Below are 17,516 nucleotides of genomic sequence, written 5' to 3'. Positions count from 1 at the left end.
TGAATAGGTTGACACATTAAATTTTGCTACGTCTTCTAAAATTAATAATTTGGTTGGTTATCAAATATAATGTATAGATATAGCACTAATTTATATGAGATCTAATTTAATAGTTTTTTTTTTATTTCAAATAATAAATTAATTTTTGAGTATAGCAAAGGAAGCGTACTGTAAAATTGTAGTCGTAGATAATTTCGTATGCATTTTTTTATAATTGTTATAGGATTTAGGTAAAATCGCGTAAACAGATTCAGAATTTTGAAAATTATGTTGTCGCGTTGGTGGCGTTGGCAATTTGAAACGCTCCTCAACGGCTCAACACGAGGCTGCAGTCGCGGTTATTCCCGCTCATTTCACTTGGCTTCAAGTTTCCCCAGTTCCAGGATCTGCTGCAATTTCGGTGGTGTCTGGTTTACGGCAAAGCTGGAAATAGCGGATCAAGGTGAGGTTTACCCTCAACTTGACGGCCTGGATTTGCAACAAGTTTCAAGTATTAGAGTGATGTTTGGATCGGGTCCCCATGATCCTCTACTCGATAGAGGAATTAGTGTACCCCATCGACTACCACACCTGCAACTAACAGAGAGGTGTGGTGGGGACCACTGTAAACCGATTATCTTTCGGAGACTAATTTTTTTTTGGTAATGATCGCATGATTGGTTGTATGAGTGGCTGTGTTTTGGGGGCTAAACTCGTTTAAGCGACCGCTCCACCTCCCAGTCGATGACCTATGTATTTGTACCCACTTTTCTACCAGTTCCCTTCTCCTCCTGCCCAAGACATTCCCTATTTCTGTCGACCATTCTCCTCCCCTTCACCGACTCTCTTCTTCTTCTTCTTCTTCTTCTACCTCCTTCTTTTCCACTTCTCCATTTCCACATTCTCTCCTCTTCCTCTTCACGTGAGAGTGAAAGCGAGGGAGAGGAAGAGAGAGGAGGGAGGGGAAGTAGAGTGCTGGATCTCCGAAGTTGATGGCTGGGAAGCCGTACTCGTCGGCGTCGTCGAGAGGGCGGAGCAGTTCCCCATTTGGCCATCGTAAGCCTCAGTTTACCTCCTACTCCTCCTCCTCCTCCACCTCCACCTCATCCTTCATGAACAGCCGTTCGGTTCCTCGATCCTCCCCTTCTTCCGTGTCCTCTCACTTCTACGGCTCCTCCAACGGCGGGATTACGAGATCCGCGACTCCCAGCCGCGGCCGCATGGAATATGCTAAGGGATCGGTTGCTCCCGTTGGTTTTGAGGGCGATGAACTGGTCGCCGAACCGTTGGATTCGACGGGATCTGGGGATAGCATCACCGTCACGATTAGGTTTCGGCCTATCAGGTAAGGATGAAAGTGCAGACTGTAGTAGATCTGAGATTCTTTTATTTATTTTGAACTTATCTTTCTTTCCCGGTCTGTTTTGATGTGTTTTGCTGATGGGTTAGATGCTTTTAGGAGGTTTCTCTTTTCTGGACTGTCCTTTTAGGATGTGGACATGTTTTCATTTGATCTTGTTGATCGACTATTGTAGTGACCGCGAGTTTCAGCGTGGAGATGAGATCGCTTGGTACGCCGACGGGGACAAAATAGTCCGCAACGAGTACAATCCGGCAACCTTCTATGCATTTGGTAAACATTTGTTTATTCATTTGGTGTACTTGGGAGACACAGTAACATTGTTTTCTGTTTTCGTTTTTGTTTTTTAAAATTTATTTTCTTCTCTTTTGATATATTAATTTCTCCAGCCTTTCACCTGGTTTAAGTGAGCTTGATAAACCTCCCATTTACATGATGTTGCATAGATTGTTATGTATTACACACATCATATCTATTATTTGATTCTTAAATTTCCTTTTAGCATGATAAACCAGTTATTAAGTTGATCCAAGACAGTTAACTATCACTTTGGTTAAGCAGAAGTTGCTGTAGTTCTGCAGTTGTTCTAAATCTAATTAGCTGATATACATGCATACTTGTATGTTAATATCCCAATACAAATCATTTTCATATATCAAACAAATTTTACTTTTCACCTTGACTTCAGATTTTGGATGTTCTGATCTGTTTCTCCTTTTTTTTTCCTAGCAAGAGTTCAACAAATTCAGTTAGATATCCTAAGTGCTGATGGTAGTTCTTTTCCAACTCCATCTTAATTCTTCAATGTTCCATTTTCTTTTTCTGCCCTCTTATTTTAATGATCACCATTTGAAAAGTTGCAAGATTGGAAAATCTCTCGCCCTATATCACTGTTGCTCATCCTGATACAGATTAGGCAACACGAGATATCGATATATCACAAGCCTTCCAGCTTTGTCCATATGTCAATTGATATTTTGTAATTCAGAAGATTTATCCCAAATGTTAATAATAGTTCTTTTCCAACTCTGTCTTGGTTCTTCCTCATACAATTTGCTGCTTTTTCTCTGTTCTATGGGCATTATAATACTTCCATAAGAGCTTAGGTGATCATGATTGGACATTCTTCAAATCCCTGCATCATGATTCTGATACTGTTACTGACTAGTCAATGTGAGATACTGGAGGGCGGCATCACAGCCGCATGGCTTGACAAAAGGCAGACAGGGTTCTTCTTTTGTCTTTCTTAATAATCTCTCTCAGTAGAAAAGTTGTGTGCATAGGGGTGCAATGGTATATCTTTCGAATCTGATAAGCAATTTTTTGGCCATATTATAAATTAGATTATTGAGTTCTATAGAAACTTGATTGATATAGTAGTTCTCCCCATCATTGATTATTGACTGACCTAGACATTCAATTCAGATTCTTTGTAAGCAACTATCACTTCCAATCTTTTTTTTTGTCAAGCCACGAGCTACCTTTTCTATAATTGAGAGATTTAGATATCTTCAATCTATTTGTTAACAAGCAAATATTGATGAAGATATCATTAATAACATAAAGGATGATTTATTGAAATTAGAGGAGCTTTTGGATTTTTATGTGATCATCGTGTGCCTCATATTGAAGGAGAGCATTGGCGCAATGGTAAAGTTGCTCCCATGACTTTGAGGTCACGGGTTTGAGTTGTAGAAACAACCTCTTGCAAGAATACAAGGGAAGGTTGCACACAATTGACTCAATGTGACCCGATCCTTTCCTGGGGCTCTACACGGACGGGAGCTTTGTGTACTGGGCTATCCTTTTTTTCATCTTGTGCCTTATATTAAGGGAAACATTTTATGACATTTTGTAAGATCTACCATATTTTATAGATTGGATTATTCGACTATTAGGAAGCAACATGTACAAATTTTAATGTACCTGAGAATGTTAATATGTGTCAAGCTACCACTAAGGATAAAAAATACTAATATTCAATAATAATTTTGATAATAATTAGGTGTAGCTATGTTAAATGATAAAATGAGATAAAGTAGGATGAGATGAGATAAAATGATATAAACATCTTTATAAGTGTCCAATATTTTTTATATAATTAGAAGAGTTGAATTGATTATAGTGGAAGAGTAGAGGGGGGGGGGGTAGAGGTAGACTAAAGAAAGAATTATTCAATGTGAGAGAGATGATATAATCGTGTTATTATTACTAGGTTGCTAGTGATTTTGCCATGCATGGGGCTCAATGGGATAGACTTATGTAGTTGAACCCAAATAGTTGGGATGAGCTACCTGCCATAAAACTTATGTTTGAATTAGAAAAGGAACAAAACATGTACACCTAACAATTTCCATACAACTCTTCCCAAGAAAAAGGCATTTTATTGAGATTGCAGAAAACAGAATTCTTTCAGTGAATTTATTCTTGCTGTTCAAACTGAATTCTTGTCAATTTTTAATTATCTAAGGGATATGTTATTCTCCCTTTCTCCAACAAAGGAAAGTTATGCATATTATCTTGTTTTCTTAAAGTGTGTGTGCAGACACACACATTAATTATTTACACCTAACAATTTCCATACAACCCTTCCCAAGTTTTATTGTGTTCTTTCAGTGAATTTATTCTTGCTGTTCAAACTGAATTCAATTTTTAATTATCACACAAAGGAAAGTTATGCATATTATCTTGTTTTCTTAAAGTGTGTGCGCATCTATTATTATTAGCCATTCATTTTGCATATCATTTGTAGATCCTACAATCCCCCGCCCTAACAAAATTAATTCCATGTTGCAGATAGAGTTTTTGGTCCTTCCACAACTACTCAATCGGTGTATGATGTTGCTGCCCAGCCTGTGGTTAAAGCTGCAATGGAGGGCATAAATGGTAACCTATTTTTTTACAATTTTTTAATTTATACATTCGAAAAATGAATTTTTGTGTTTAACAGAATGGTGATATGCTCTCTACTAGGCTACTTGCTATATTTGTCAATGCCATGGATCATACTGTTCCTTTGACTTGCATTTTATAAAACTTCTATCTGTAATATACAACTATTTTGTATGACAATTTGGTTGGTGCTCACTGATTAACTGATCACAATATGGTAGGGGGCTGCTTGATGGTTGATATTTAGTCTATGCTTCTTTATGTTTTAAGGTGTTCATGTCACTTTTCTACCTGTTGGGTACTTAGTTCCTATTGGCAGCACTTGTGAATCATCATCTTTCTATTTTTTCCCCTTGCATAGTTGGGATATCTATCAGTCATTCACACTGCTCATTCCTGGCATATCTTTGGCCAAAACTGGCTTTTATTTAGCTGCAGTGTGGTAAGGAAGTTGGTTGTTGAAGGTTTCAAGGTGCAGAAATGTCAAACTCACTGATTGCTGCTTTTCTTGGTGGTTTTTTTTTTTGAATTATTTCAATGTTCTACTCTCCTCAATTACTCAATTACTTCAGATTTAGTCATGATACTATATAAATTTTTTCTTTCACTGTTTGAGATCTCAGTGTTTTTTCCATTTCTGTTATTTTACTGTACCTAACACATACATGAAGCCTTCTAATTCAGTGTCACATTATCATTTTAAATAATTCTTAAAGGTGTATACTCTATCCTAGTTTAATCAACTTCAATTTTCTTCTCAAATAATTTGACTTTGTTTGCAAAACAAAGTCTGGTTTAGGGAGTAGTCAGCTGCCTGCTTGTCAGCCAGACACCCTCCCTTTAGATACAGCCAAATAGTAGACCATATGTATTTACTTTATTTCTGCTTTATTTGCAGGGACAGTTTTTGCCTATGGTGTCACTAGCAGTGGCAAGACGCATACGATGCATGTAAGTTTGTAGAGTATATAGGCTCAAATGGATGATCTGGGGAATTCTGAAGCTCTTTATTTTACATAATCTCATAGACAATCACAAAAAGTATTTGGAATTTTATCCTTTCAAAGCTTGCATATTCTAGTACTAAAGTTTAACCAGTTATCAGATTTTTTTCTGTCAAATAGAATTTATTACCTTAAATCATATGTGAAAATTGCTTGTTGAAAATAAAGATTCAACACCTATGTTCTGTTTATTTTGCTTTACCAAAGCCTAACTTTTTTTTTGTAAATAATTAAGTTGAAATTGATTTAGTGTCAAAGGAATTAGTTGGTCATTTAAAGTCAACACATCATATGCATTAATTGGACAGTTAAAGTAAAATTAGCGGTTACCATTTAAAGCCAACAAATTATATGCAGGCATTGGCTGATCATTTAAAGCTAACAAATTATATGCATTAGTTGCTTATTTAAAGCCAACACATTATATGCATTAGCTAATCAGGAGATTGTATGCATTGTACAATTTGCCAACTATCTTTTATTCTTTTTCTTAATTAGGATATACTTGCTGCAGGCTATCTTTTGTGGATTTATATATGATAGTTTAGCTATTTCAAGGGCTAAAAATCAGTTTGTATTATTGGCTTTATAATGAGAGTTCTCCTCGAAGAGAAGGAAGACATTTTCTGCACAAAGCTTTTTAAGTTTTTTCATTCTTTTTCTGCTCAAAACACTCCAAGTTTTTCATGGTATCAGATTCTCTTGTTCTTAGGTCCAATTCAGCCTTAGTTCAGTCCCTTGTTCTTGCTTATTCTTGATCAAGTTCTCCCGGTCTCATGCCTTCAGATAAGTATGATGCATTCTTGATTTATTTTAATGACAAAGCTACTCTGCATGGGCATTCCACATTAAGATATTTGTTAAAGGCAAAAATTTATGTCAAGTGGGAGGTCAAGGATGCTCAAATCATGACATGGATTCTAGGATCTGTGGAATCCAACAGCAGATTGAACTCTTAACTGTTCAAGACTGCAGAATGGATGTGGAATTACTTAAAGAAACTCTACAGTCAACACAACACTACTTAGCTCCAACTCGAACATGAACTAGCCACACTCCAACAGTCTTCTGATTTTTATTCTAGCTTCATGAATTTTTGGGTTGTGTCGTTACAGTTTATGCTACCTAGCCTCCCAAAGGTTGTTCTGTTCAATTTGCCATGAAAAACTTCGCAACCTTCTCTCAAAGAATTCTGATTGTATACCCATAATACAAGTTGATTTTGAGCTCTTAAAATAGCTAAATTATCATATACAGATCTGCAAAGGATAGCCTATAAAATAAATGATTCATAAAAGGTACTTGGCAAAGTTGTATGATGCATATAACCTGCTGGCTTTAAATGCTCTAGCTAATGCATATAATCTGTTGGCTTTAAATGATCAGCTAATGAAGATAATCTGCTAGCTTTAACTGACCAACTAATGAAGATTTCTCAATTTCTCAAAGTTCTCTTGAAATCTGCTTCTAGTTTTTCCAATCTGTTCCATAGTTTATTTGGTCCACAATTTCTAGATTTTCTTATTTGTACTTGAACTGCAACATATTTCCAGTTTGTGTTTTTTTTTTCAGAAATTATATCCTCAAACATTGTTTCTGTTTCTGTGGAGCTTTTTTTCCAGTTTCCTTCATCTATTGCTTTAAAGAAGGTGGGCTTTCAATTAAGGTCTTCTGCTTCGCATCTTCCTAACTGTGGCCTCCCACAAGTTGCATGACATCTGTTGCTAAGCATGGATATATGCTATCTGTTTGTGTTTAGGCCGCGTGACTCCTTCCCAACATACTTGTCAGCATAGAAATCTCCTAGTGCTGCCCTCTTCTTCTGCTGCTGCTGCTGCCATCATCACTGGAGTAGGTTGAGTTGGTTTTCTGCTCCTTCCAAACGTACCTGAGAGTGCTGAAATCTCCTAGTGCTAACCTTTCTGCTGCTACTACCCTCGTCACTGGAGCAGGTTGAGTTGGTTTTCTGTGATTGGAAAGTTGTTGCAACAGTGCCACTCTTTCTTCTGCTCCCACTGCTCTGTTGCACGAAAGCTCCTGAATTTCTCAATTTTCAAAGTTCTCTTGAAATCTGCTTGTTTTTCCAATCTGTTCAACCCATTCTAGTTTACTTTTTCTACCTGTTCTCATTCATACTTGAACTGCAACAAATTTCCAGTTTCTGGCTCCATTGTTTCAGTTGCCATGGAGATTTATTTCCAGTTTCCTCCATTAATCAGCTGAAAGACTAAGTTTTCAATTAATGTCTTCTGCTTGGCATCTTCCTATCTGCAACCTCCTACAAGTCACATGAACATATGTTGTTAAGCATTAATATTTGCTTCTCTGTTTGTGTGTAGGGTGTAGATTACTTCCCAATATACTTGCGAGTGCAGAAATTACCTAGTGCTGCTTTTTCAGCTCTGGTGCTACTACCATTGTAACTGCAGAGCAGGTTGAGTTGGTTTTTTTGCAATTGGGAAGCTGTTGCAAAAGATTCCAAATTCTTTCCTCTGTCTCCCAACACTCTGCTGTTTGAAAGCTCCAATATTTCTCAATTTATCAAAGTTCTCTGAATTTTTCTTTCTACTTTTCTGATTTAATCCTATTTCTTTTACTTAGTCCTCTATTCTACCTTTTTCCATTATTCCTGAAATCTGCAACAGTTTTCCAGTTATTCTTCTTTCAGAAATTACAACTTCAGACATTTCTATTTCCGCAGAGATTTATTTCCAGTTGCAACCACTGATCACTTTCAAGGTGTTTTGGTCTTCTGTTTTGCATCTTTCTAATTGATTCCAATTCCATCTCCAGATTTCATAGTTGTATTCTGATCTTGTGGCAAGCAACCATCTATAAAACTTATTCTAGTATGATTTGAAGTACCAAATATCCTCTATTTCTCTTTTTACCATTGTTGCAAGCTGCAGTGTGTTGCAAGAAAGTTTTGTAAACAGATTTCTTTCTGTGATCCCTTGCCTAACAATTGTTTGTTCCTATGTTTTGAAGAATAAATCAGTCTAAGCAAATCCTTAGGATGGTGCTCCTGATATAGGCCTTCTACATTTAAAGTGCTAGTTGAGGAATATCAATGCTTTCTCTAGGTGCATTATCAGGCTGTCATCAATTGTTCATAGAGGTAATTTACTGTTGGGCATGCTGATTACTGTATCTAGCATGCAGATTCAGGATGTAGGAGCCTCTGATCATATGTTAGCTAACCTCTTACTTTTTCTCTAATCTTGCATCTCATCTTATTCTTGCTAACTATCAGCTGGGTCCCATTTGTGAAGACTATTGCTTAGGTCATTCCTATACCATCTTTACCACTTCTTTATTCTATATGTCTACTAAATTTAAATTGCTTAGTAATTTTTGTTGCTAATTATGTTTCTATTCAAGCTTCATAGTTTGGAAGCATATCAATACAAGATATGGGTCTTGAGGATTGTATTAGTTGATTACAACCGTGCATTCTTCTGCTCTAGTTGATTCCTGTCTACTCCAAATCCATAGTTGGTTAGAATGTTGTAGTCTTTAGAACCTACAAAGATAGTCTCTAGTTTGTCTAATCTTTAAAATTTTAAATGTCAATCCTGCTAATTAGGAAAGCATGTTCAGTCATCATTTCCTCCTTGCATTTATCAACATGCTTCTGTACTTTTTTCCTTTGTGTATTTTGATGTTTGGATTTTGATCATCTTTGCTCAAAGTTTAGTTTCAAATATGCTGTTATTATTGATGACTATTACATTTCTTTTCTTATTAAAAGAGCATATTGAAGTCTTCCATCTTTTGCTCGTCTTGTCCTAAGATAAAAACTAGTTGGGTGTGTGTTTTAAAGTTAAAGAAGTGACAAGCCAAGGAAGATTTCTCTCATATCTTTTAATCCTTTCTTTCTTTTTTTACTTAGGGTATTTCTTTATCAATCTTTGTGTCCTTGTGTGCCCTAACAAGATGATGTCGTTGAAAAGAAAGAAAAAAGACATTTGTCTTAGACAACTTATACATCACTACTTTAAATGGGGGTTTCACAACATATATTACAACTTGTACATTATCACGCCCCTAAGGGGGTCTCCACAACCATAAGTCCTAGCCTTAATCTATCAAACTCATAAACACCTTCTAACAGCTTTGGAGCAACAAGAGGAAACTTAGAAGTAATAATGTGGATAATAGAGGATGATAGGTTGACAACATAATGTGGATAATGTGGAAGAAAATTCTTCTCTATCCTTGCCCCGCCTCACTTATTATGAGGTGCTGGTTGAATGAGATAATATAATATAAAATAAAGCATATTTAAGGTGGGGCAAGCGGAGCGAGGAAAAAAAATTCTATCCATATTTGCCTCGTTTATGTAGAGTGGTTTTTTTGGTCCCTCCCCCCTCTAGTTATGTTACAACATAATACAACCTCAATCGGGTTGGGTTAGAGCTGTTCTTGATGGGAGGGGGATTGCTATCCCAAATTGCTATATAGTTAACGACTAAACACCAATTAATGACAAATCCAACACTCCTGCTACGTGGTAGTGTGGTGCTCATGTATGCTCCCCATACGTGTACGACTTCCTAAAGGTAATTGAACATGCTATATTTGACACATCACACTCACCGAGATGTAGCCATCATATAATTGGGGTAAAAGATGTGCTATTCATCTAGAAATCATCCTAATAGGCTCAAGGCCCCATCCACAATATAATTAACACCCGTAAGAAACTCTATTAACATAACTAACATCCATTGTTACATTATGCCCTAGGTTTATCTCCTAGCCTGATGTAATAGTCTATCAACAAGCATCACAATATGCATGTAGAACAAAAGTGCATAATGCAACCTTATAAATCTTATATCATGTTCCATTTTATTATATTTTGCCTGAAAATGCTTGTTTTTTTACTTTTCCCATATGACAACGTGCCTTCTCTATTGCCATTCTTTTTTTTTCTTCTCATTTTCCTCTGCATTCTGTTCTATTAGAATCAGACTGCTCATTTTCTTTTCAAATGATTGATTCCAACTTCCACCCCTTGCCAGCTGCATGCTCAAGAGTATTAGGGCCATCTATTACCTAAGGAATAGTTTATTGCTTAGTTTCTTATTGAAACACACAGGAATATCATAAGGAAATCTTGCAGAGATTTTAGGATAATACAGAGAGATGACTGAATGATATAGTCACTGATGATTGAGTTACACAAATCATTAATCTGAAAGACTTATTAATTATCTATTTTGGTGTAGTTGCTTGATTGCCACTGAGTAGGCGTCAGTAAACCAACCATATTATAAGATTGATATGTTCTCCATTCTTACTTCTTAAAAGAACAGTGTTGGTTTTGCTGAGCTGAATCTGGATTAGTCTACAGTAAAATTCTTGATTCTTATATATAGAAGCCCATTCAATGGTAAAGATAAGTAGAATATATATGGTTCATCAAGCAAACAAGTGCTGGGCAATCTTGGTGAAGTTGCTTGATTGCCGGTGAATAGTTGTCAGGCAACTAACATACTATGACTTCGATTGTTTTCCATTCTCATTCAAAGAGAAGATTGTTGATTTTGGTGAGCTGGAAATAATTTGCAGTATATTTTTTGGTTCTTACAGATCAAGCCCATTCAGTGGTAGAAACAAGTAGTATATATTGTTCATCAAGTAAACAAGTGAATATCTGAGTCATCATCAACAGAGGAATTGCATGTTTGAGGAGCCTTCCACTATGGAAGATTCTGAAAAGTTTGTCGAGGAACTCTGTGATTCTTGAGAGATTACAGACTTAATGGAATGTGATAGGTGCAGTATTTAGAATGATCCACAGAAGCAAATGCCTCTTCTTATATCAGTGCCTTTGTCTTGGAGAATATTAGTAATTAACATTTTGATTCTCTACTCTATTGTTTCTATATTCACATTGCTGGGAGCATTTGGGATGGAATAACCTTTTTCTAATGGCTTCTTGTTATGAATTTTTCTGTATTCAATCTCAGGTGTAATATCATCTCTTGTTATTGTTGAATTGAATTCTTTTTTTCTTGTTAAATATGTTAAACTTGCTGTTAAGCAATCCATTTGGCTTTTGGTATGGATGGAAACTGCATATCTGAAAACATTCATATTTAATAACATTTTTAATCTAAATTTGATTTTCTAGGGCGATCCAAATTCTCCGGGCATCATACCTCTAGCGATCAAGGATGTCTTCAGCATAATACAAGATGTAAGCTATTTTGTATCTCATATATCTGATTTAGAAAATATATTTCAGTTGTAGAATCTATATCTATGCAAAATTTAAATGGACTTTGTTGATTATATCAGATATTTATCAGGGAGGAAAGCATCCATGAAGACTTATTGCATTCTTAATTAGAAAAGAAGTTTCCAGTAATAAGTTGGTTATAAGCCAATACGGATATAAATGAACCAATTTTGTATGGTATATGTTGGTCAACAAATAACAAGGTTGGAAGACTGTTGGTCAACAAATAACAAGGTTGGAAGACTATCTAATATTTCAGTATCAACAAGAATCCATACAGTGGTGTAGCTTCACTTTGCTGTAGTAATTGTTGCGAACCAAATTATAAATAGAATAGAGTTCAGTTGCAAAGATATCAACTTGAGGAGTGTAAATGAACAATAATGGCAGTCTAACTGAAGGTAGAGGGGGCTACCTAGGGTAATGCCCTAATAATTTTCTCCAAAATTAACATGGTATTGAAGTTTTGTGCTTGTCGTTTTCCTTCCTTCTCATGAGAGAACCTAAGTTCTCATGTCTGATCACATTGTCTTCCTCCGTTTGTGCTATCTCTGATTGATCTGACAGGGAGCAGCCTTTTCTGTTCTTTTCATCAGCTAGATGGAAACAACCACCTTCTCATGCATTTCCTTATAAGTTTTGCTGGAAAGATCTCCATGCTCGGTTACTTCCTCTCCCAGCAGTGACCATGGTATTCCTCTGCATGTTCACTCCCATGTGGTGATGCCTTCTTCCAGATTCTCAGGAAACAAGATATACCACATCTCAGAACCAGCAAGTTTTCAATCTCAGAATCAGCATGCTCTCAATAGGGAAGATGATCTTCTCTCAGTGACATTGCTTGAGGTTTTTGTTTGTGACCCATTTTGGAAGTAATCTGATTTTGTTCTGATTTCCAGAACTGATTTCTTCCCTCCCTTATATGACAGCTTGACCTAGGTTTTCCAGTTTTTCTGGTTTCTTTCTCAGATTCAACTTCTTCCATAATACAGAAAATACTTCTTTGACTTTTCCCATTTTTTCAACTGCTTCTCCATCATATTTGGTCAGATTTTTCTGTTCCATTTTTGCTTCTGCTGAAAGATTTGCTTGTAGTTTATTTCACTGGATCTGGGTTTGCCATTCTGATGAGGTGCAGATATGTTCAAATTGGTTTGTTTTCAGCCTTCACCTATGTTCTTCTTCCATCAGCCTTTTCAAATAGCTTCTTCTATAATTGATTTTGCAAGATCTGGTTTACTGTTTTCAGAAATCTTCAGTTGCCAGATCAGTTTTGCAATCTGCAATTTGATCAGTTACTTTCTGATTTCAGATGTTTTCTTCCCAAACAATTCTGCTCGAATCTTTTCAATCTATGCAATGCAATACAATCTAAGTAGAAAATGTCAATATTGTCCTTTCAACAACATACTGTTGAGATATCACTTGAGTATGATTGCTTTCTCCAATAGTGAGCTACTCTGAATGTATCATCACAGTCTGTTACATCCTTGGTTCATGGAGAAAACTTTATTACCTGCATAACACATTGATTCTGCCTGAATCTCTTCAATCTATGCAATATGAGACAGTCTAATCAGAAAATGTTAATACTGAGTCTTCTTGGAAGTAAGCCTTTCAACACCGACCAGACTGTTAACATATCAGTTCAGGAGTGTAAACACTTTCTCCAATGGTAAGCTACTCGGAATGTATCGTCACAGCTTGACATTCTTGGTTTGTGGAGATAGCTCTATTGCTGTCCTGACAGACATCACCAAGTAACATCTAGATTCTAGATTTAAGAGCCTTTGGGTGCATGTTTGGAAACATTTCTCTTGTCTCTAGCCTTTCATCACTTTTTTTCTCTTCATATTATTCTATCCATGCTACACTAGTAGATGAATCACTCTCATATGGGAAGGACGTTGGCCAAGCCACTCCTGCATCTTTATCACTGTCTTTGGTTCTCTATTTTCCCAAGTTTTCCCTCAAATTTGCTATTTGTTAGCAAATTCCAAGTTGCATTTGGGATTCACTATAAACTTAGTGTTGTTTTCATGTTCATTTAGGATTTGCAGACTGTGTGAGTACTTGGTGTAGGCCAAGTTTCTCGAGGATTATATTATTTGATTCTAATTGCACATTCATCTTTTCTGGTGCCTAACTCCTCTCCACTTCAAATATATGTCTGGCCAATCTATCCTTCATTATCTATAAGATGAGCGCTAGTCTTTCCCATCAATGCTTAGTCTTGAATGTGAATCCTATCAATTAGGAGAATATATTCAATTGCCATTTCTTCATAGCAGCTATTTCCTCCCGTCACCTGTAAATGTTTTCCTGCACCTTTTCCTTAATACACTCTTATATTTGTGGTTCAAATTATATCTTTCAAACAATATTACACTACTCAAGAATGACATTAACTTTTCTTACGAAAAGAAAGTTCAGAACTCCTTTTCATTTTTTTCTTTATTTTGTGCTTAGATAAGAATTCAATTTGAAATTTTATTTAAGTTTTGAGAATATATAATTCCAAAAAATATTAGACTACTCTTATACTATTACTTCATATGATAGTTCTTTTTAAGTTTGGGGATGATTCTCATTACATATTACCTTATGAATCACATGCCTTGTATTTTTGAGGGTCAAACTCAAATCTCCTTCACAGTTCTTTTCCCTCTTCATGCCCTTTATATCTTTCCACCTCTTATAATTCAGTATACTTATTTTGTTCATATGTTTCTCTAGTTATTAGGAATAAATTGTCTCCTAGAATTGCCAAGTAGAGCTTTTGTGGAGCAAAGTTTTCCATAGATAGGATATCCTCATCACAATACTATATTCTTCTTTGTGGCCATCTGATACCTTGGAACAGTAAGAAGCAAAATATTATGACCATATTGGGTGCAAAAGAAGGATTTGGCTCAAACACTTAATGTCTAATCTAGGTAACATTCTGAGTGAGCCAATGAAGTTGTATTGTGAGTTAATGAAATTGTATTCTAAACATTAAGCTGTCATGCACATTCTTCCAATCCTATGTTTTGTTAGAGGATGAAACATATTGAGATCAATTATGATTCTGTCCGAGGAAAAGTGCAAACCAAGGAGATTCTCACTGCATTCATTAGTTCCAATGATCAGCTAATTGATTTGATCACAAAATCTCACAAAGATCCTAGAATTGAGAATTCAGGATCAAATTGTAAACAGAATAGAGCTAAATTGTAAATATGTCAACTTGAGGGGTGTGAGTGCAAATCTAATCTATATCAAGGTGGAACTAATGGGGACCGCATGGGGCACTACTGTTTTACTTTTCCTCAAATTAATGATAATTTTCATACTTACTGTATTGTAAATATATCCTAGAAGATATATACTTCTTGGATGTGAGTAGGAAAAAATTTTGAGAAACAGGTAAGCAAGTTGTATAAGATTGATAGTTATAAATTTTGGATTGTGGTTAATTTGGATTTCACACTGGATTGGTAAATTAAAGTAATAAAACATAAATTCAGTGTTGATGTAGACATGTGCAATCCATTTATGTCCTTGTTGCATGAAGCTATCACTAGCAATATGCTGAGTTCCTGTCAACAATGCTATCATCTAAATTCCCATCACGGTGTGTGTTTGTTAAAGCATGGAAAAAATATTGATCTGAAAGGTTGTACAAGTAAGAACTGAGAAGCATGGTAGAATTTGCGCATAGCTAGGGTAGATTTCTGAGACCATGCCATTGTTGTATCCAAAATAAACATTGCTTGGGTGTTGCTATTCTATTTGATAAAGGGTAAGTTCTAATTATGTATTGTGCATATATTTCTGCTTCCTGTCTAATACTAACACATTTTTATCATAAAATTCTTAGTCTTACATAACTTGAGCTTCCTTGGCAGACTCCAGGAAGAGAGTTTTTACTTCGTGTATCCTACCTTGAGATATATAATGAGGTAAGCATTGGCAGGGATACAATAATTTCTTATCACTGTTTAAATTTTTGATAAAATTTACATGCATTAGCTATATTTTCATTGAAGTTTGTGTCTATCAGTTAAGTTAATCAACCACCCTCTCTTCTTTTCCTTATATATTTTATATATTGATGGATGTTGGCTATCATATATAGTATGTTGTATTTGCTTTTATTCTAAATGTGGACTTTAACAAACTTGGGCTTCCTCAGTGTACGAAGGTGTTCAACCAGATTGATCTATTTTTTGCATAATCTATTAAATTTTGGGGCTTATCTATAAATTATTGCTATACAGGTTATCAATGACTTGCTTGATCCAACTGGCCAAAATTTACGTGTGAGAGAAGACGCTCATGTATGAACAACAAACTCTATTTGGTTATTAGTTTTCTTATGTAATTATCCATCTATTCTGCTTTCTATCTTTGATTACTATTATTCTTCCTTTTCTTGTTAAGTTTCATAACACGGTTCTCTACCTGAACCTGTACCATTTGATTTAAGGTATGTACTGGTCCAACAAAGATTTGGATTTGGGAAACAATAGGATGTATGATGGTTAATTTTCCCCTAATGATACTCGTTTATAATATTGATTGAGGTATTTATAAACAGACCCCTCAATAAACAAAATATCACAACCTATTCCCACGCTATCCTCGCCTCTTCAAGATGGCACTTAGATATTTCTCATGCTCATCTTGCTTGTAATGCTGTAAAAAAACTGCATTATAATGACACTTTCTAAATATAATCAATAAATTAGTTTGTTGAATTAATAAAGGAATGCTAAGAATATCAGAAATTTATAAGCAGGTTGGGCATGAGAAATATCTAAGTTGCCATCTTGAAGAGGAGAGAATAGTGGGAATAGGTTGTGATATTTTGTTTATCGAGGGCGAGTATCATACAGAAAATTTCTTCCTAGGCCCTTTCCAAGTAAAATTGCCAACAAGCTAATAAGTTAAGACTTGACAGAAAGGAAGCAATCTGTCTTTATAATGTATAGAGACACTTCATGATTCTTAGGTTGCATTGGGTACACAAACAAAATGGAATTTAATGAGATTAGGAATTGAATAGAATGAAAAGAAAAGAGGAATAATCCATTCCATTCTTTTGGTTGGTTGCTATAATAGAATAGTATAAATGTTGGTGCTTCAAACCTATTTATTGGAAAAACCCAATTACTTATTTTTTTATCATTTAATTCATTTATTATTCAGTAGGCCAAATAGAAACTTGTTGATTTATGCTCATTTGTTAATATTTCTATGAATAATTATATCTTTCTATGGAAAATTCTTTTAGGGCACATATGTCGAGGCAATAAAGGAGGAAGTTGTTTTATCTCCTGGTCATGCATTGTCTTTTATTGCCTCCGGTGAAGGTGAAGCTTTTTTTTTTAATCCTATTCTTTTAGCTCCTTTGAATTTATTTAGTCACTTATGTTGCTACTAAATGCTTGTATTCTTTCTCAAACTATGTTTATTTATTATTATAAAAATTAAGTGAATGTAAGCTTAGTAGTGAAGGCTTAGTAGAATAAAGATAGGTTATATGGAATTTAGGTTTATTGGTAGTAGACGTAGCAATACAATTATTAAGGTAGGAGATGACGAATTACTTGTAACTGAGAGTTTTAGGTATCTAGGTTTGGTTTTGCAAAAGGATGGAGGAGTTGATAGAGATGCTTTATATAAGATACAAGCAGATGGTTGAAATCGAGGAGGGCATGAGGTGTTCTTTGTGATTGTAACTTACTTCTAAAGTTTAAAGGGGAGTTTTACAAAAGACAGTTAGACTTACTATGTTATATGGAGTTGAATGTTGAGTTTTGCATCAATCACACAAGCAGAAGATAAGAGTCGCAGAGATGAGGATATTAAAGTGGATGTCGGGGTTGCAGATATAAGAATGGATAAGATAAATATTACAGTTAGAGAACATTAAAGACAAAGTCGGGGTTGCACTTTATTGTGTTGGAAATTGATATTGTTATTGGAATGTATCTCTTTGTTATACTAACGAACTTCTTAATACATATGTTCCTTTATGTTCAAT

The 17,516-nt window shown here is 35.4% G+C and overlaps 1 protein-coding gene across 1 annotated transcript in view; it reads left to right on the top strand.

Moving 5' to 3' along the window:
- The first annotated feature begins 947 nt into the window (after window positions 1-947).
- LOC141818967 (kinesin-like protein KIN-7K, chloroplastic) overlaps window positions 948-17,516 on the top strand; it is a 33,159-nt gene continuing 16,590 nt past the window's right edge. The window contains exons 1-8 of the mRNA XM_074706360.1: window positions 948-1,324; window positions 1,515-1,612; window positions 4,136-4,225; window positions 5,130-5,182; window positions 11,378-11,443; window positions 15,376-15,429; window positions 15,748-15,807; window positions 16,764-16,842. Coding sequence (XP_074562461.1) covers window positions 972-1,324; window positions 1,515-1,612; window positions 4,136-4,225; window positions 5,130-5,182; window positions 11,378-11,443; window positions 15,376-15,429; window positions 15,748-15,807; window positions 16,764-16,842 — 853 coding nt within the window. The 5' untranslated portion in view covers window positions 948-971. The remainder of the gene's footprint in view (window positions 1,325-1,514; window positions 1,613-4,135; window positions 4,226-5,129; window positions 5,183-11,377; window positions 11,444-15,375; window positions 15,430-15,747; window positions 15,808-16,763; window positions 16,843-17,516) is intronic.

The sequence above is a fragment of the Curcuma longa genome, unplaced genomic scaffold (assembly GCF_044706935.1).
Source record: "Curcuma longa cultivar G26 ecotype Majalengka, Jawa Barat unplaced genomic scaffold, ITB_CL_G26_1.1 contig_27032, whole genome shotgun sequence".
Taxonomy (NCBI): Eukaryota; Viridiplantae; Streptophyta; class Magnoliopsida; order Zingiberales; family Zingiberaceae; genus Curcuma; species Curcuma longa.
This window is presented reverse-complemented; position numbering and strand designations above follow the sequence as displayed.